The sequence below is a fragment of the Pantherophis guttatus genome, chromosome 1 (genome assembly GCF_059756535.1).
Source record: "Pantherophis guttatus breed Tessera chromosome 1, ASM5975653v1, whole genome shotgun sequence".
Classification (NCBI taxonomy): domain Eukaryota; kingdom Metazoa; phylum Chordata; class Lepidosauria; order Squamata; family Colubridae; genus Pantherophis; species Pantherophis guttatus.
The window spans coordinates 68,470,618-68,490,711 of record NC_142063.1 but is presented as its reverse complement, the minus strand read 5'-3'; the positions used below and the strand labels follow the sequence as shown (position 1 = coordinate 68,490,711).

The following is a 20,094-nucleotide window of genomic DNA, read 5'->3' as shown; positions in this document are numbered from 1 at the left end:
TCAGATACAGTTTTAAAAAGAAACATGTGACTCCTGAGGACTAGGGTACAGTGGTGAAATGCAAATTTTTTTGCCACCGGTTCTGTGGGCATGGCTTGGTGGGAGTCATGTGACTGGGTGGGCATGGCCAACTTTTTTTTTTTTTACTTTTTAAAGCATTTTTTTACTACCGATTCGCCCGAACTGGTAGTAAAAAATGCTTTTAAAAAGTAAAAAAAAAAAAAGGTTCCAACAATCGCGTGGCACAGCTGTGATCATCAGAACCTTTTTTTTACTTTTTAAAGCATTTTTTTACTACTGGTTCACCCCTGGTAGAGTAGAACTGTTCTATTCCGATTTCTGTGGTTGAATGAGGGGCTGGTCTACTCTCAGCTTCAGAGTAGAGTAGTTGAAAAGTGAAACAGGATAGACAAGGACTAAGGCATAGTGGCCGATGTATTTGGTTGATACCAGAGAGATACAGTTTCTGCTCCATCTGCAGCCACAGCAGCTCACTTGGTGATTTTTCAGTTCATCCTACCTCATAGGGTTGTTGTAAAGGAATATAGAAGGATGAATGTGCCTTAAATTCTGAACAAAGATGGGATACAGATACATAAGCATGTTTGTATACCAAAGAAGGGGATCATAAAGTAATAAAAATATCCATGCACTTTAAAATTGTTGCTTCTTTAAAAGTTACATGCTGAATCAATTCCTTGTTGCCGGGTAGGGTAGGGAACAAAGGACTGCAAAAGTGGCTGGGAAACTGTCATGAAACATTCAGAATGAGCATCATGTGACTGCAACAATAGCCCAGCAGTGCAACAGTAGCCAGTAGCATTGAAGCAGCCCAGACTTTCCCAAATTTAATTTCCATAAGAGTCATGGGTCCCTGGATTTTGGATACATTCTGTATGTGAGCCCATTTGAAGTACTTTGGTTCTAAAATTGTTGCCCTATGATTTAATGTTTAACCAGGTTAATGGTAATGACAATTAGAGATTTAATATTATATAGACTGCTACTAGAATAAATTCCCTTCTCCTTGCAGCTTCAGCTCTGTCCTCCAAAATTGTCCCTGAAAGTTGGAGACTCTCGTGTGGAAGTTCAGAGGGACATGTGATGGATGAAAAGGGAGAAGAGCAAAGAGAAATATATTTAATAGGATATTAATACCCTATTAATATCCTATTAATACCATCATACCCTAAATGCAAATTTCTACAATGCCCACTCCACATGCCAAGATGCATTTCAAGGTGAATTTATTTTTCAGATGCACAAAATTCATATACCCATGATAGACACGTGAAAACAAAATATCAACTACATACAGAGACAGAATCTGGTGAATGCTATGAAAGCATATAAGCGAAATGTTCTTGCATGCTAGTCATATTCAATACGCAAGACATAAACTGGAAACAAATTTCAAATGCTCAGTGTCAAGGTTCACGCAGCTGTTTAAAGTGTGATTTGCTTGCTTGCTACCTAATGCAATGGATAGATCCAGACATTTCGATTTGTGGTAAAGCATAGCGTGATGCATAAATAAATAGCAAAGTATGGTTTAGCTGTGCTAAAATAAGGCAAGTTATCAATAAAATCAAATTTACAGAATAATGGAATAAAATGTTTGACATCTAAATGAAGTCAGTGAAGGCACCAAGTGCCTCCTCTTTAAGGAGGCAACTTAGAAAAAGATAGCCACCTGAAGAAATGTTTTTTTCTCTAAAATATATATCTCCAAAGAAAATGCTTTTCCCCCTAGCAAATTTTTGCCTTACTCCCAAAGGTAGGTATCCAGAAAATAGAGGTATGACTTAGCCTGAAAATGACATTTTCATTTCAGCAGTAAAAGTGTAATTAAATAAAGAGAAATCTATCTGATACAGTTCCATGAGTTTCTGTATTTGGTTCCAGTCCATTTTTCTTAGATATTGGGTAGTGAGGTTCTTGTTTGTCCTTTGTGGATAAAACTTACTGTCTGGGTAACGGATAATCTCTGGAGCTCTGATTCTGTTGAGAGTATGATTGACATCATCCTCCAGCGTCTCATACTTTCCCAGAATGTCATACTGAATATTGCAGGGATCACACAACAGGGACATTGGTTTCCAATGTACATCCAAATACTCCTTATTGCTTGTCACAATATAGTTTACAAACTCTTGAAAAGTCACAGCACCTGTAAAGTTTTTGCCCTTCCTAAACAAGGCTTTAATCTGATTTGCCACAGTGCCACTATAGTAAGGTTCATTACCCAATAATTTGTCTCTGTAAGCAGAGACCAATCTTTCTAGAGGATGTCTGGTAAACATCACTTTTGTAAAGGAATTCAAAAGTTCTTCTTGTTGTTTAGGTGGATAAGAACTCAACCGCTTTAGAAGGTTTGTTTTATGAATCTCCTTCTGGCTTACTTCAAAGGTATCCCTGCTCAGGTTGAGCATGAGTAGCAAAACAATTTTCTTCCAATTAGAACAGCCTACTTTTGGCACTTCACAATAGATAAATTTGTAGTTCTCATCCACAAAGAGTTGTCTAGACACCTGTACATTCAGCTTTCTTTTTAAATTTGTTAAATTCTTGCTCAGGCAGATGGAATCCAATCTGGTTTTACGATCATTTTGTATTTTCAACCAATCTTCTTTATGAACTAGAAGAAAAATTCAAACTTTGTTGAGACATTTAAAAAAAAAATAACAGCTTTTTTAAAAAATCAGATCTGCAGTCCTGTATGCCACATTTGGATGGGAATTTGGTGAATTTTAGTTCAGCAATATTTTAATTGCATCTGGTGAACAGTGTTGTGGGAAGTAATTGCTATAGGATTAATTCAGGGGTGGGCAACTATGACCCTTTTATGACTTGTGTACTTCAACTCCCAGAATTCCTGAGTCAGCCATGTTAGCTCAGGAATTCTGGGAATTGAAGTCCACAAGTCATAAAAGGGCCATAGTTGCCCACCTCTGGATTAATTAATTACTTTTTCCTCTGAGACAGAAATGAAATCATGGGGATGTTTCCAAGCATTCCATTTTGTGAGGGTTCTTTGCTTTTCTGGGACTGAACACACCTCAGTGTAGCAGATCTATACACAATGCTTTATTGCAGCACACAGGATGTTTATCTTCAACCACAGGATGTTACTATGGGTTATCTCTACCCATCTTGGCTTTACAAGGTGATGTTGTCATATAAATACTGTGAGGGATCTCACAAAGATCAATGGTTCGTTGAGGGCACTTCCAAGAAAAGGCAGCACGCAAGGATGCAATCAAATTAAGTCTTTATTTAGAAGTAAAGTAGAGTAAAATGAGTTCCCTGGCATGGAGGCATCCATGTCTGGATTGAGCCCATGGATCATTCCTGTAGGAAGGTGCAACAAGAGCAGAAAGAGCAGCCCCTGTGGAGGGGTTCTTATAGGGGGCCCTGGCTCCTCCCTTACCAATGTGTGAGGGGGCCGGAGGGCCATTAACTCTCCCCAATGGGGTTGCAGGGGCCGGAGCCCCTTGACCCATCAGTGGGATCAAAGGTGCCTCTTTGTTCCCATCTGGTGGCCTTTGAAGAAACTGCCATGGCTGGCACAAAAAACACCTAACAAATACATCTTTAATGCACAGCCCTTTAACTCAGTAACCTTTGACTCCTTCTAAAAGTTCTTGTGGTAGTTGCTATGAGGTGCTGCCTTAACGTGGTTGCCTCTTTTCTGGTTGCTGCCAAGCTCCAGGCCAAGCTCCAAACTCAGCTCTTAAGCATTGTTGTTTTTGAGTACTCCAGCTGAACTCCGAATCCATACTCCAGGCAAAAATCCCTACAGCCACTTACTGTAGCTTCTGGGCTGGCAAATGATTGATAACCCATCTGCCTGTAATAGCTGTCAATCTCCAAACATTGTTTCTCCGCTTCTCATCTGCTTGCTATCTCCTCTACTCCTACACAACAGGCATTCTTAGTGTTTATTTTTGTAAGCAAGGGCCTGGGTGTGGATCAATTAGCCAGCCAGCTGGAAACCCAACATGAATGCTTCAAAGTAAATACTTGTGAATGAATAACTGAATGCACACATCCGTACATGAGTCCATCTCTTAAGGTTTTGCCCTTTGGGGGAGGGAAATCATGAGCTGCGTTTGTTGCAGTGGTGAAATGTAAAACTTGTTACTACCGGTTCTGTGGGCGTGGCTTGGGGGCGGTAATGTGACTGGGTGGGCGTGGCCAACTTTAAAAAAAAATTAAAGCATTTTTTCTACAACCTTAAAAGGTTGCAGAAAAAAAGCTTTTAAAAGCCTCTGACGATCCCAGCTGAGCTGCACAATCATCAGAGGCTTTTTTTTTTTTAAACTTTTAAAAGCATTTTTTCGGCCAAAGAGGTTGTAGAAAAAATGCTTTTAAAATTTTTTTTAAAAAGCCTCTGATGATCATGCGGTTCAGCTGGGCATGGGGTGGGGCAGGGATGTTTGCTACCGGTTCTCCGAACCACCTGCCGCCATTGCTACCGGATCGGGCGATCCGGTCCAAATTATTAATTATTGAATGAGAGACCTAAAATGATAATTTAAGGGTTTTTGCAGATGGTATAAAGCTGGGGAAGGGGCAGTTAACACTTTGGATCAATGAGATAAATTTCAAAAAGCTTTAGACAGCTCAGAGCAGTGAGTTCCAGTGAACAAGATGGAAATTGACAGAAAGAAATGTAAAATTATGCATCTGGGTAGGAAACCTCCGTCCCCCCACCTTCCCCATGTGTCTTTGGTTTTAAGGTTTGATTTTAACTTTTTTTTTGTTTTAACTTAGATGTAACTATAAGTTGCATAGAGGTACCATATGGTAACTCTGAATGCAGGAGGCATCCAGAATAGAAGTTTGACTAAATGTAAGCAAGAATGGCTAGCTTACATATTCCAAGTCATATAACAAAGCTGACTCAAATACTTAGAATACGGTTTTTAAGGGGAAAATAGTTGATGTCAAGATAGTAACCAGAAGCTATGGCAATATTTATAATAATTCAATGAAATCACTAACTGGGTATATTGGGAGGGAATCTAGAATGTAATATTGTTTTTGCTTACTGTTTTTAAGGGTTTTCTTTTCAATTTTTTGCCTTGAAATTATTTCTCAAAATGACATGATTAATTTTATAGGTTTAAGTAATCATTGAAATAATGATTTTTAAATGTTATGATAATTGTAACTTCTCTTTATTTACTGGGGTTTTATTTTCCTTCCACAGTGCCTTTTATCATTTTTTTTCCCTTTGTCATTTATTTTATTCTTTAATATTTATTTTTTTAAAAAACTGTGAAAGTTTAAGGGCATATGTATGTTTCAGTGAGAACAGATTTCATGTTTAGAATTGACAGGATGGCAAGCCTATTGGTCATTGCAAATTTAGGCTAACACTTCAGTTTGTGAGGTCTGTAAACCAATAATGATATCTATAGAGTAAATGCTTATTTAGTTTTCGCCTAATTTGCAATTCAAAACCACATGAAGAGCAGCAGAATCCATAGTACACCCTGTGGTCTTATCATCTATCAACCCATGTTTGTCCAGAACTACAATGCATTTTGACATTGATTTCAACACATTTGCTTCCCATCCTTCTCTTTTATTCTTAGTCTTATTTCCTTATGCTGCCTCTGAGTACAATGTTTGCACAGTTCCACGCCCCTGTCATATTTACCTACTTTTTTATAACTGCTTTACTGGAAAATTGACCCCCCCACCCCACCCCCCACACACACATATATGCTGGAATTCAGTTAATTGATGATCCATTGTCTTACCTGTCGTTTCTGCATGCCGTTGAGTAGAAAAAAAGAATCCAAGCAGTGTACAAAGCAGGAGAAAAATGAGTAACTTTTTCAGCAGGTGAGTCATTACGGTTTCCTAACAGGCCAAATGCTGTAACCTTTTTAGGTTAGATTCTAAACAATCAGAAATATAACAGGCATGTTGTTAAAAGGGCTTCAAAAATCACACATCACACAAGATGAACTTTGCAATTTGTCGAAGGAGGTTTTCATTATTTTACGTACATACTTTATATGTATATTAAGAGCCGTGGTGGTGCAGTGGTTAGAATGCAGTATGGCAGGCTACTTCTGCTGATTGCCGGCTGCCAGCAGTTTGGCAGTTCGAGTCTCAGCGGCTCAAGGTTGACTCAGCCTTCCATCCTTCCGAGGTTGGTAAATGAGGACCCAGATTGTTGGGGGCTGACTCTGTAAACTGCTTAGAGAGGGCTGTAAAGCACTATGAAGTGGTATATAAGTCTAAGTGCTATTGCTATATACACATAAACAATATTTGATATGATAAAGCACATTAGGGAGTGCAACCTTTGGCCTTCTACCCTTGACCTCTCAGTGCAATATCTCAGGCAGCACTCAAAAAAATAAGTGGGATACAGAACAAAAGAAAGCAGCACAATGAAGACAAAAACTACATTTGACTTAAGCTAAATTAAATAGTAAAATTCATTACAGTTGTGTTGTTTCAACCTGTTTAATAATTTTCCCCTTCAGCCATATTATACATCCTACAACTTTGTAGCAATCTCTGAGGCACTCTGGGGCCGCCCTAAAGCTTTTCTGCAGGCACAGGTGGTATGACTCTGCTCTGGATTCTGTTCAGAGCTAGGAGAAACAAGAAAAATAAATCTGGATCAGAGCATCACATCTCAATAGTATAAGCAAAGTGATCTCCATCAACCAAAGGTGGGTTTCAGCAGGTTCTGACCAGTTCTGGAGAACCGGTAGCGGAAATTTTGAGTAGTTCAGAGAACCGGTAGTAAAAATTCTGACTGGCCCCGCTCCCATCTATTCTCTGCCTCCTGAGTCCCAGCTGATCGGGAGGAAATGGGGATTTTGCAGTAACCTTCCCATGCCATGCCCACCAAGCCACACCCAACAAGCCATGCCACGCCCACCAAGCCACACCCACAGAACCGGTAGTAAAAAAATTTGAAACCCACCACTGCCATCAACCACTAGTTAGTTCCATGAGTGGAGGATCCTTCCTGACACTTTGATTCAGCACATGAACCATCTGCTAAATCAGGTCCTCTCCTCCTTCCAGCATGAAAATCAGAAACCTGTAGTGTGTAGTCACATCCGTCGTATATGTACAACTATCACACTTCCTATAGCTAAAAGTTCTAATATGGGGCAAAAATGACAGGCAGCCTATTTATTTTGCATGATAAACCTCTTAAAAAGTGATAGAGGGAATATGGATTTTAATACACAAATACTCCCTTGATTCCATCTATCCCCTATATTGCCGCTGGACAACGCATAAGGTATGTCATGATTTAGCTTCCTGTATGGAATCTTACAGGGAGTCCAGGCAATGCAGTTTGCCATTTATGCCCTATTGATGTTTTCTTGCTTTTTCTGGTCTTTTTTTTTTTTTTTTTACAGGGGAAATCCATCAGGGAGACAAAGAATTGCACATGGCATTCCACGAATCTTCTGTCCTTGAAACAACTCATTGAGTTAATCAGTCAGCTTTCAAGTTTCAGCAGGCTTTGTTTGCTCAGGCAATATCTGATATTTCATAAAATTTCAGGGAGGTAGCAAAGAAGACCTGGCCTCTTTTCTTTTTTATGGAGAGATCCTTGAAAGGCTTCAGGTAGCTTGAAGACCAATGGAGGAGGATCTTCTGAATTTCACCTAAGCTCTTCATTCATTCAAATTGGAATTATGACCATTTAAACTTTTCCCTCAGTTCCTCTCAGGTCTGCATGCTCTTCCCAGTTCCGGAAATTTCTTTATTTCTAAAAATGGTATCTTTTGTGTTCATGTTTCATTTGGGAGAAATAAATCAGTTTCTAAATTCATGTAGTTCTGCATGCTTAGAACGGGTAGATATGAGTTTATATTATTTTAGTATGGATTTGACCTATTTCCAGATTATTATTTTTTTGAGGGTCCATTAGGTTCTTCCAGAGCAAGCCAGGAAATTTGCAAACCAAGAAACCACATAAATGAGCCTTCGTATCAGCAGAGAAAACAACACTTCCAAATGTGTCAAAGAGTACTTTCTGTAGAAGATTACCACTAGCAGCCCTTAGGAATGCTTGCAGTATCAGAAGACAATAGGATTTAGGTGAGGCTCCTTGCCAAGGAAAGACACCCACCAGGAGCTGATGAGCTGATCTTTTAGTCTATAAAGATTGTAGATGTCTCTGGAGATTCTCAGTCATCCAGTCATGGTTGTCCCAAAGGGGCTTTTTTCAAACTGCAATTGGACTTTCTTGATTTTTTTTCTTAAAGACATTTCACTTCTCATCCAACAAACGTCTTCAATTCTAACTGGTGGGAAAGGAAAACATTTATACTCTTGGTAATCAGCCAGTCATCAACACCCTATGGTTGTTGAAGCCACCTGGGGGTTAATGTTAACATAATATTCACAACTTAACATAAGTGGTGCCTCCTGTTTACAGTGTGGTTTCTATGAAGATTCCACAATTGTTTCCACTCTGATTCAGGTGACTATAAAAACACAAGATTAACTCCCCACGGCTGAACATTTTTCTTGAAACATCTTACCCAGATGATGTGACCTAGTTTGGTTTAATGAAATCTGCAAGAAAACAAGCAAGCTCAGAGAACACCAAGGACCCCTCTTGAAACATCTTCAAGATCAATAAAAAAAAGTTGCCATTTGAAAAAAGCATCTTTGGGACAAAGATTGTACTTTGTCAAAAAATTCATTTTAGCCAAACCGTAATGATTATCCTAATCTACATATGTTATTAAAGGAGAAGTATCATTTAAGCTATGTACTGTACTTACTCTTCCAACTTGAAGCATCAGTTTGATGAAAACATTTTTAAAATAAATTTTATTAATTTTCTATTAATTACATTCCTTAGTGCTTAATAAACATTGTATTGTCTGAGCATTTACCGGTAATTTGCTTAACAATACAAATGCCATTCTTACTCTCCACCTTTTTTTTCCAACCATTGGTAAAATAAATTCCAAGTTTGATAATATTCTGGGTCTTCTTTCTGTTTGATTTTCGGTGTAAGTCTGTCCATTTCTGCAGTCTAATATCTTCTTAATTATCTCTTCATCTTGAAGCATTTCTTCATCTTTCTAATATTGTGCAAAGATAATCCTCGCTGCTGTTAAAACATGTAATATTAAATACGTACTTCTCTTATCAAATTTTTCTGAAATCATCCCTAACAAAAACAGTTCAGGTTTAAAATCTACATGTTTCTCTATTATCTTGTCTAGCCATCTATGTATTTTTGCCCAAAATTTTTGTTTTAGCACAAGTCCATTATAATAAAATGTGCCCATCTTTTGATTACATTTCCAACATTTGCTAGACATATTTTTAAACATTTTAGCTAACCTAGCAGGTGGTAAATGGTCCAGAATGCGGCTGCGTGGGTGGTTATGGGCGCACCTCGTTACGCCCATGTAACACCTCTCCTGCGCGAGCTGCACTGGCTCCCAGTGGTCTTCCGAGTGCAATTCAAGGTGTTGGTTACCACCTTTAAAGCGCTCCATGGCATAGGACCAGGGTATCTACGGGACCACCTTCTGCCACCAACAGCCTCCCACCGACCAGTTCGCTCCCACAGAGAGGGACTCCTCAGGGTACCGTCGGCCAAGTTATGTCGGCTGGCGACACCCAGGAGGAGAACCTTTTCTGTCGGAGCTCCTGCCCTTTGGAATGAATTGCCCCCGGACATTCATAACATCTCTGACCTCCAGGTCTTCTGCTGTGCCCTCAAGACCCTACTGTTCCAACAGGCGGGGCTGTCTAACTGAATGATTTTAAATTGGGTTTTAATTTTGGGTTTTAAAATTCGGCCAAAACTATTTAATGATTTTAATTAATTTTAACCATGATATCTGTATATTTATGTTTTAATTCTGGCTGTACACCGCCCCGAGTCCTTTGGGAGAAGGGCGGTATATAAATATTATTATTATTATTATTATTATTATTATTATTATTATTATTATTATTATTATTATTATTTGCCATCTATAAAACATTTTAATATAAATTTTCTTTATAAGAAGTTGCTATTGTTAATCTATAGTTCCCTTCCCATAAATTTTGCCATTTCTCTAATTTTATATTGTATCCAAAGTTTTTTTCCCATTGTACCATTGTGTCTTTTATTTGTTCATCCTCCATTTTTAAACTTAGCAAAAAGCTATATAACTTCTTAATTAATTTTTCATCAGAGTTCAACAATGTCTTATCAAATGCTGTTTGTCCTTTATAAAAACCATATGCGTGTGTGTGTGTGTGTGTGTTTTCGTAGATTTTCATGAGTAGAGGTATGCAAGTTTCGGTGTATTCGGGTCTTTTCCCATGTAAGATTGAGAGTATCTTGGCGACGTTTCACAAGGTCCCACTCGTCATCTTCAGGCTGGTGCTTTTGGCTTCGTGCCTGCGCGAGGAAAGCATGATTGGAGCTGCTGTCTCTCTATAAATACTGGTGGGGAGGTGTGGGGTGCTGGCTTTGTTGCTGTGAGTGGGTTGGTTGCCTGTGTTGTTACATCTTGATTAGTTGATGGAGCTGATGTTTGCAGATTAGTCAGCTGTTTCGTAACATCCTGTGTGGGTGAGGTCCTTGATGTGTGCCCATTAGACGAGTGGGACTTCGTTGAAACATCGCCAAGATATTCTCAATCTTACATGGGAAAAGACCTGAATACACCAAAACTTGCATATATATATAATATATATATTGCTGATAAAGAAATAAAGGGAGACCCAGTAAAATATAAAAATCTACATTTATCGATGTTAGGAAGGATTGCCAGGATAAAAATGAATAACCTACCAAAACTGCTTTTCCTGTTTCACTGTACCTATAAAAATTGAAAATAAATTCAAAAGAATGGATAACTCTCAGACACAAGAGACTGTCATATTTAGAAGCATATGATTTACAGTTAGGATGGGACGCCTCCTTATGGTATGAGAAAAATAAAATTCATAGATATTTTCAAAATCACTATATAAGAAATTCACTAATATCGATATGGGAAAAGATAAAGCCTAAAGTATACTTGAAAATTACAGAATGGCTCTCAACGATGAAAGCCTTTACATACCCAAATCTGGTGAAGCTTTAAAAAATTGTGACATATAAAGACATTTTAGACACTGAAGGGAAATTAAAATTGAAGCAAGAGTTTGAAGAACAGGACATTATATTATCATGATGGAAACAGTTTCAATCTTTTTTCTTCTAGAAAAATGATTTGGATTAGAAAAAGTATTGATTTATAAAATCATTTGGTTTGAATATAGTTTCAGTTTGGATCAATATTTAAGTTTCCTCCTATTATAAAATTATCTGTATTCAGGGCCGGATTTTCCTATAGGCTAACTAGGCTTCAGCCTAGGGCCTCAAGATCCAGAGGGGCCTACACAGTGTGGGATTCTGGGGGTTCTAGGTGGCTCGGCCAAACCCTTTGTTAAATTGCTGGCTCCCCCACCCCTCCGCACCACTATTTATTGCCAATAAATAGTGGTGGGCGAGGGGCGGGGGAGCCAGCAATTTAACAAAGGGTTCGGTGGTTTTTTTTTGTAATTTTATTGGCCCCCGGAGCTTCAGCTTAGGCTAATTGGCCTCCCGGCTCTCAGCTGATTTGTCTCCGCTATTTTGCTTCCTTCCAAAGAGTGCTGATTTTTTTCCCCCTAGCTATACTGAGAAACGAAAGTGAAACTGCTTTGCTGTTGCTGCAAGGTTGGAAAATTAGGCAGGCAGAATTCTTTTCTTTTTCCTCACCAAAAAAGGTACGTGCAAACAATGGGAAATTTAGGGAAAAAGAGAAGAGTTCAGGATTTTAAAACACAAAAGAAAAAAAAGCTGTATTTAACTAGGGAATTGTAATAATTGAGATACTATTAATTGTATATTTCTGAAAGCAGAAATGGTTAAGTTGTGGTTTGGAGGAATATATGGGGGAAATTATTTGGTTTATTATTATTGGTAAATATAATTAATGGATTTGTAAGAAATTGGATTGCATGGAAATAATTGGAATATTCATGTTCATATTGATTAATATACAAAAAAGGTAGTTATATAACTAATTGATTTATATTAAAATGTTGAATTTATATTAAACAACTAATATTACATAATTAACCAATGTGAGGATGGATATAAAAATAGATGACAATGGGAAGGGGTATAATATAGAATAGAAGGGAAAAATTGAATTTGATTAAGATTAGAGATGAGGATGAGGGTAATATTGGTTTTTTACAAAAATAGATGAGGAATAAATATGGCAAAAAGGAAATATAGAAATTGTAAATTTAATTGAAATGACTAAACACTGTTTAAATTTGTGAACCGGCCAAATACTCTGTTCAAAGAAAATACATTGTATGTTTGTATGTGTGTTTCTAATTATTGTTATTTATTCATATTTGTTCTCTTTTATTCTTTAAAGTTTAACAATTCATTCTTTATTTTAATATCTTTATATTTGTTTGGGTTTGGCTTTCTTCCCCTTCATCTTTTTTATTGTATAGCAATCTTTCTCCTCAAACCTACCACCTCTCTTTTCTTTCCTTCTTACTTTCTCTTCCTCCCCCTCTTCTTCTCCTCCCTACTTCCTCTTCCTTTCTCCTTCTCCTCCTCTCTTCCTCCCTCTCTCTCCTACTCTAATTTCCCTTCCCTTCCTTCATCCCTCTCTATTGCTGTATCTTTTTATGCATATGGACTACTCAGAGGGCTGAAAAAGTTATTTCTGACTGGTCCTTGTACTTTTGACCAGTCCTCGAACTTACGACTGTCCTCACATTTTACGTTTTTGCCCTATCTTGTCACCATGGTGAAGAAAAGCAGTTGTGAAATGAGTGACATGGTTGTTAAGAAAGCTGCACGGGCATAAATGTGAGGATGGTCATAAGTGTGAGGACCGGTCAAAAGTGCGAGGCCCAGTCAGAAATGACTTTTTTCAGCCCTCTGGGTAGTCCTTTTGTGCATATGGACTACTCAGAGAGCTGAAAAAGTTATTTCTGACTGGTCCTCGCACTTTTGACCAGTCCTCGAACTTACGACTGTCCTCACATTTTACATTTTTGCCCTATCTTGTCACCATGGTGAAGAGAAGCAGTTGTGAAATGAGTGACATGGTTGTTAAGAAAGCTGCACGGGCATAAATGTGAGGATGGTCATAAGTGTGAGGACCGGTCAAAAGTGCGAGGCCCAGTCAGAAATGACTTTTTTCAGCCCTCTGAAAAAAGTCTATGCACATAGCCACGCCCACCCGGTCACATGACGAGCTACCCACGCCTACACAGTCACGTGACCAGCTAGCCACGCCCACCCAGTCACATGATTGCCAAGCCACACCCCCAACTAAGCCACGCCCACAGAACCTGTTGTTAAAAAATTGAATCCCACCACTGGTGAAAGGGCCTCATAAGTGGAATAGCCTAGGGCCTCTTTCAATCTAAATCCGGCCCTGTCTGTATTATTTATTATTTTTACTATTCATAAATTTTATTTATGTAATAATTTCTATTAAAATTTTTAAATATAAAATACAAATGAAAATAAAGACAATGGGGAAAAGAGGTAAAGGGAAAAGGGGAAGGGAAAAAATGAGGGAAATGGAAAGAAAAAAAAGGCAGTGATTTCCAACTTTTTTCAGCATAGTAAATTATGTAGTAGAAGTATAATCTCAACTTTTTACTTGTATAAGAATAGTAAACATTAACCCCATATAGTAAAAACAACTTCCTTAATTGGAATGAAGTAATTTCTCGAGCTTTTGATGGAACGTCAGTTAAAGGGATAAAACCTTCCCAAAGCAAATTACCGAGTCTTCTTTGAATTGATGGACATTTTTGCGTTGCTTGACTCTTGGAGACAGAAAAATGGACTGGCTAGAGGATATACCTTTTATTCAGAATGACATAAATCATTTTCAAGAATAGATATGATACGGATTTCTGAAAGTTTAGCAAACAGTGTCAAAAGTGGACATTTTACCTAAAATCTTTTCCGATCATAATCCAATTTTGATACTTAAAAAAGAGATTTTACATTATAGTTGGAGTTTGAATGAAACTATTTTACAGAAAAAGAAGGTTCTAAAGGACTGTAAAAAGAAACTAAAATATTTTAATAATAATTTGGATAAAGGTATGGACTTAAAGACTGTTTGGGAAGTGAGTAAAGTTGTGATGAAAGGCTATTTCCTTCAATATAAGCATTTGGAAAAAGAATCTCAATAACATATGCAAAGGATATTCAATGAACTTAAAAAGAAAGAAACTGAGTTACAGAAGGCACCAACAGACTCTAAAATTTTACATCAAATTAAGTTACTGTGCCAGCAACTATCTATATTGACTGCCCAGGAAATAGAAATAAAACTGAATAGCGCAAAAGAAAGACACACTGAGTTCACAAATAAATGAGAATGATGGCTGCATATAAATGGAGAAAAAAGAACAGATAATGATTGGAAAAATCAGGAGAGTGACACAAGACCAGGGGTGAAATGTAAAATTTGTTACTACCAGTTCTGTGGGCGTGGCTTGGTGGTGGTGGGGGTAATGTGACTGGGTGGGTGTGGGCAACGTTTTTTTAAAAAAAACTTTTCAAAGCATTTTTTCTAATGCTTTGAAAAGCCTCTGATGATCAGGCAACTCAGCTGGGATTATCAGAGAGGCTTTTTAAAAAATACCTCTCTGCCAGGAAAAGCTTGTGGGAGAGTGCGGAGAGTTGGGACAAACTCCGGTAAATTTGATTGGAGTGGATTCATACAAGCTATCTTTTAATGATACTTCTTGCGAAGAATAGGATACAAAACTGATACAAAGTGTGAGGGACTTTGACTATCTGACTACCAGAGACTGAACTGTTTGGATTGAACAATTTAATTATTGACTAATAGCTGATGAACCAGACGATAAGGACTTAAATAGAGGATATAACATTACACCTTTGGGACTGGATGTGGATTCGAATAATAGGAACACAGAGGACTATAGATTAAATTGGATGGTGGAATAATCAAGTGAACAGGGTGATCTAGACCTTTGGAACCATATTTGGTTGAAAGAAAGATAAGTTTACATAACACCAAGAAAAACTATAGTTAATGGACAATATATGTACGCTTGGTTCGATTTAAGTTTATTCTACTATATATCATAGGATACTAGAACCGGAAAATAACCTTTAATAACTTATCAGTTTTTCTCTTAAGTAGTTTGTCTAATTTGTCTATTCGAAGTTAATTAAACAATTATAGCATATTATCTTTAATTATATTTAATCAATTCATTCATATACAGTAAATTAATTTAACTAATTAGATAGAACTATAGTAAATAAACTGATATTGATTCTACTTTAGAACTATTATAATAAAATACATTTTATTCTGTAAGTAATTGAAGAATAAGGTAATTAATGAATTGTTAGAAGCCTACATTTTCCCCGTTGCTTCCCCCTTCTCTTGCTTCCCCCCCCCCCCCCGCTTTCCTTTTTGCTGTTTTCCCAATATCGTATTATTAATCAGAAATATTCTGAAAAAACCTTGTAAAAATAATCCTGCATCTAGGTTATAAATATTATACGTGAGAATTTTATGAAATTGTGGGCAAAAATAATAAGCATAATAGATATGGCAACCTCAAACATACCAACTACTATTAAATCAACCAAGAAAATACCCCCAACCCAAACACTATTGGTGGCTTCCCCGGTCCAGCAGAAGACAGGGGAAACAACAGATAAAGAAAAGACCAACATAGGTATTCAAAACATCCAAGCTGCCCTTGCAATGATCCAGGAGGGAATGAAAAGGATGGAAGATAAGATGACCCTCAATCATGATGAAACCAAAAGGAACCATGAACAAATGCGATTGGATGTAGGGGAAATTAAAGATGAGATTAGAAATATAGATGAGAAAATAGAGAAAATTCAACAAAATATAACCGAAAACGAACAGAGAATCCATAAAGTTGAGGAAAAGGCGGAAGCCACAGCTACCAGGTTGGAACAGATGGAGAATCAACAAGTGATAAGGAGTCGAGATACAGAAGATGCATTGACATTTCTTGAAATGGAAAAGGCATCTTTCTACTTAAGATTCCAAAATATAGATGAACAAAGAGATGAAGACTTGGGTGAAATCATGGTTGGAATCTTGGCAGAGGCAACACATAAAGATAAAGATGAAATAAGAGGTGGTATCGATGAAATTTACAGGGTCTTCACCAACTACGCAAGAAGAAACAAACTCCCTAAAGAAGTACACATCAGATTTACGAAAAAAACAATGAAAGAAGAAATATACCGAAAGATGAGAGAGGAGACAGTTATGTACAAAGGGAGGGAAGTTCTAACACTAAAACAAGTACCGAGAAGGGCCAGGGATAGGAGAAGAGAGTATAACTTCTTAACCAACAGTTAAATAAACTCAAGATAAAATTTAGATGGCTTATACCAGAAGGAGTACTCATTTTTTGGGAAGGAAGAAAATTTCGAATTGACACCATAGAAAAAGCCCAGGACTTCGCAGATCAACACTTAGGATATGAAGGAGAACAGGAGAGCAGAGGAGGCAGAGAAGATTCAAACCCCAGTGACCAAGAAGAGCAACCAATAAATAAGGAGGACAAGGAACGGAAGAAGGGAAAGTTGGGGAAGGAGGAAATGATGGGGATTACACAAAGAGTCACAAGAAACACAACAAAGCTTAAAATAACAGACAAATAAACAACAGCAGGAATGGAAAAAGAACTAAAACTCATTTCTATAAATATAAATGGTCTAAACTCACCAAGCAAAAGACATCAGACATTCACTAAACTGCAAAAATTAGGAGCAGATATAATCACGTTACAAGAGGTACACATAAAAAAACAACAGAAAAAATTACTCGAAAATAAAAAATTAGGAGTAATGTACACATCCTTAGGCGACTGTAAAAAAAGGGGAGTGGTAATATATGTTAGAGACCATATAAGAACAAAGCCAATATATGTGGACAAAGAGGGTCGAGTTTTAATAATAGAAGTAAAACTGGAAACAAAAATAATACTGTTAGTAGCCATTTACGCTCCAAATGGAAACCAAATAGATTTCTATAGAAAATTACACGATAAATTAAAAGAGCTGGATTATGAAAATATCTGCATCATCGGAGATTTTAATGCAATTGTCAACACACGAGAAGACTACTATAGTAACAGGAAGAATAAAATCAAAAGGAAGACACTGCCACAAACGTTCAAGGATTTGGTACAAGAAATGAGTCTACATGACACCTGGCAAGAATTAAATACTAAAACCAAACAGTACACATACTTTTCAGGCCCACACCAATCGTGGTCAAGACTGGATATGGCTTGGATGACACCCCAACTAAGTAAAGAAACACACGATGTAGAAATTATGCCTAATATATGGGCCGACCACAACCCCATTAAAATAATTTGGAAAGGCTCCCAGAAACAAAAAAGATGGAAAATGGACACAAGTATTATAAAGGAAAAAGAGTATCTACAAATGATAGAAAAGAAGATCAAGATATTTTTCCAAATTAAAACAAAGGACCAAACGTCGTTACAAAATTTATGGGACACGACGAAAGCATATATTAGGGGCCTAACCATTGCATACGTGGCAAAAAGGAAAAAAGAGAAACAAAAAATCAGGAATGACTTCTTAGAAGAAATTATGATAGAGGAAACTAAATTACAACAGAACCCTAATGACAAGATAGCACAGCAAAAACTTAATTTGGCTAAACACAAACTGAATTTGACTACAAAAGTTGATTTGGCACAAAAAATAAAAATGGCAAAACAGACCAACTTTGAACATGCAAACAAAACTGGAGGACTTCCGGTTTGCTGTTTGTCGCCGCCAGACGCTCCTTCGGGATCGTCAAACCCACTGCCTGTAAGAGCCGCCTTTACAGCGGAATGGCGGCTCGAAAAAACTCCATTTCCATGAGGAAACGGAGATAGAGCCGGCTGGGGTGGGTAGAGCTCTCTGCCTAATCCCAAAAGTTTTTTATTTACTTTTGGGACGGAGCGGAAGAGACTCCCCATATCCCCAGCCGATGCTCCGGGCTTTGGGAGATCTCTGCTACATGCAGAGCTAGGTGGCAAAAGCAAGCCTGCTAATTTGATAAATTAATTAAAGAAGACGTGAGCTGGACCTCTGATCCTGAAGCGCAAGTATTTTACTTATTTTATAAAAGTTACTGAAGCTATTTAAGAAGGGAAAGGAAAAAAGATTTTTAAAATGGCGACTGCCGCGGCTTGAAGAGAGGCTGAAAGGGAAAGTCCTTCCGTTTTCTATTACAAAGTAGCAGAATGAATACTTCTGGTTGCAATTGAAGGCAAAACCTCACTCTCGTGTTCTTTTTTTTGTTTGTTTGTTTTTTTCTTCTTCTCCTGGAGATCTGATATTGATCTTGGTTGGGAAAAAAAGTTTTTTTTTTCTCTTTTCCAGTAAATCTTGTCTGGGTGGAAAAATGGCACTGAGACTTATAAAGTTAGACAAACAGGCAGTGGGGGGGGGATTCCCCCATTAACAAATTACATGAACAAGTTCTAACTCTCCAGTCTCAGAAACCTGATTTTAATATAATAGAATTTTTCCTAGAGGAGATTGTAAGAAGGGATGAGATTGTGAATCAGCAACTTGAAAAATTTAAGCAGGAAATTAAAGAAATTGGTGAATTGGTGAAATCTAAGTTTGACTTTTTGGATCGAAAGATTTTAAGAACGGCTAATGGTTTAGCAGACTTTATGATTCAGTTGGATGCAAATACTAAATTATTAGAGTCTAAAATGAAAGAAACTGAGGATAATTTGGATGATAAGATCCAAAAAATTAAAAAGGATTTGACAAACATTCAGGATAATAGTTTAGAAGACAAACCTAAAATGGAGGCTGATCAAAAGACTGGTAATGAAGAAAATGTACAACAGAGGATTGAAAGAGAAGTTTTAATGATCCAACATAATTTTACAGAATATGCAATTAGACTGAGAGGTCTGCAGGAAAATAACAGAGATGATTTAAGGAAAATATCTTCTGAGATTCTGGCTGGGATTTTAAAGGTTCAACCTGATGAAGTGTTTTGCAGGATTGACAGAATTTATAGAATAAACTCCTGGTTTGCAAAGCAAAGGCAATTGCCTAGAGATGTGGTGATTTATTTTACGGATAAAGAAATTAGGAATAATATTGTGAAGAATTCCTTTAACTCTACTTTGCAACTTTATGGAAGAAAGATTTGGATTTTTAAAGAGCTCCCGCCTAAGATGTTAACGGAGAGGAAGAAATTTGGTTTTCTAGTGACTGAGTTAAAAAAAAGAAATATCCTATTTAGGTGGGATGTTCCAATCGGTTTAATATTGAGATATCAAGGAGAAAGATACCAACTGAATACTGTTGAAAAAGCGAGAGAATTTTATCAAAAAATTTTGAAAATGAATTTAACATCTTTAGGCATAATACAGGACAAGCAAAAGGAGTTGGAAACAAAGGGAAAATATCAAATTACAAAGCCTGTGGTAGATAAATTGTCTTTGGATTCCTTGGATACCCCAGCTGGATTGTCTATAAATATGAGAGCAGTGTCATCCGACTCCAATGTGATGAATCATCAAGTTACAGACAAGTACGTAAACCAACCAGTTGACATACAAGTGATAGAAAAGAAATATGAGATATCAAAACAAAACCAACAAGATCAACTTATAAAACAGAATGAAAATCGAACAGTTGATACACAACTTGTAGGAAGGAAACCAGGATGGAAATTAAACCCACAAAAGAAAAAGAAAAAAAAGAAACAGATTTCATAGAAATAGTAGTTTCTAAATCAAGCAACAGTGAAGCCAGGGACTTTAAAAAAAAAGAATGAATATGTGAAAAGATAGTGGAGGCGAACTATTGATTAATATCATCTTGAGGACAGTGGCAGACCTCTGCAATGCCGTGATTTTGGGATGTGAAAAGAGCCTTACATTGTTGGATTTGAATCATCTACTTTGGATTTCTTTTACCGATAAATATATTATAACTATTTCGAGTTACAAGGCAAGAAAGTCACGCTG

General features: G+C 37.2%; 1 protein-coding gene across 1 annotated transcript in view; it reads right to left on the bottom strand.

Moving 5' to 3' along the window:
- Window positions 1-1,230: 1,230 nt before the first annotated feature.
- The window catches only part of LOC117665659 (carbohydrate sulfotransferase 9-like), a 31,941-nt gene continuing 13,077 nt past the window's right edge, over window positions 1,231-20,094 (bottom strand). The window contains exons 2-3 of the mRNA XM_034417808.2: window positions 5,772-5,912; window positions 1,231-2,638 (exon numbers count right to left, since the gene is read on the bottom strand). Coding sequence (XP_034273699.1) covers window positions 1,806-2,638; window positions 5,772-5,865 — 927 coding nt within the window. The 5' untranslated portion in view covers window positions 5,866-5,912 and the 3' untranslated portion in view covers window positions 1,231-1,805. The remainder of the gene's footprint in view (window positions 2,639-5,771; window positions 5,913-20,094) is intronic.